Source organism: Dipodomys ordii, unplaced genomic scaffold, assembly GCF_000151885.1.
Source record: "Dipodomys ordii isolate 6190 unplaced genomic scaffold, Dord_2.0 Scaffold1, whole genome shotgun sequence".
In the NCBI taxonomy this organism is placed as follows: Eukaryota; Metazoa; Chordata; class Mammalia; order Rodentia; family Heteromyidae; genus Dipodomys; species Dipodomys ordii.
Window position 1 is genome coordinate 29,572,722 of NW_012267217.1, and position 1,156 is coordinate 29,573,877.

A 1,156-nucleotide genomic window follows, 5' to 3' on the forward strand; every position below is an offset into this window, starting at 1 on the left:
GCCAGAATTGGAATGCAAAGCCCAGCCAGATAGACCCTGACAGAGCAGACACAGAAAATTCAACCCTATTAACCCTGAGGAATAGAATTAGGTAACATTTATCTATGGCTATTTCTAAAGAGAGCTTTGCCCGATGGCTGCTTGCTACCTCCCAGTGGTAGGGCCACTTCCTTGTGTTTTCTTTTCTTTTTATGTCAACATTAAAACAGAATTATTAAGCTTGTCACCCTCAGGGCTGCGTCAATCTTGATCAGGTGTAAAGGCGAATGAAGCTTGGTAGGGGATTCACATGGTATTTTAGGAGAGATGAGGCTTCTTTGAAAAAAGATAAAGCTAGTACTTTGAAACCATTACTGTATTGAAAAAGAATTATGGGGCTTTCCCTGGTTCTGTTAATTTGTTATTTGTGCAGAAGGTTGCATGATTGAAGGAATATAAAATTTGAACCCAGGCATCTTTATCTCCTAAGTTAGTAAAATTGAGCAAGTCATTTAATTTAGTTCACTCCGTTTTTCATCCTTAAGTTAGGATCTCTGTCAATGACTTGCTGTGAGATATAAATGAGTAATGTGTTCTATATGACACTTGATAGGCACCCAGTTGATTCACAAATGTGAGTTTAATGTCTACTTATGTCTATGTCTCTTTTTCTTTTTAGCTCAGGGACCACATAGGTTTCCAGAACAACTCACACATCTATGGGCATTTCTCAATTACCTTTTGTATGTCTCAGACTGTGTGATGGTAGGCCATCACCGCCATCACCACCATCAGCACTGTAATTGTGATCCTTATCACCATCATTATCCTAATCACTTCGACCACTCCCGCCACCATGATCCTCATCGCCACTATCGCCACGGTCACCGCTATCACCAATATCACCATCATCACTATTACCACCGCCATTCTGATCATTATCATCACTACCATCGCCATCATTATTACCATTGACACACTCAACATCCTCAACACTGTCACTACCACCATCATCATCACCATCACTACTGTAATCACCATCATTATCCTCACCACTTCTACCACTCCCATCACCCCCACTCCCACCACCATGATCCTCATCGTCACTATCGCCATGGTCACCACGATCACCATCTCCGCCCCCACTATCACCACTATCACCAATATCACCATCTCC

General features: G+C 42.0%; 1 protein-coding gene across 1 annotated transcript in view; it reads right to left on the reverse strand.

Moving 5' to 3' along the window:
* Positions 1 to 808: 808 nt before the first annotated feature.
* The window catches only part of LOC105983103 (ctenidin-3-like), a 797-nt gene continuing 449 nt past the window's right edge, over positions 809 to 1,156 (reverse strand). The window contains exon 3 of the mRNA XM_013012912.1: positions 809 to 1,152. Coding sequence (XP_012868366.1) covers positions 809 to 1,152 — 344 coding nt within the window. The remainder of the gene's footprint in view (positions 1,153 to 1,156) is intronic.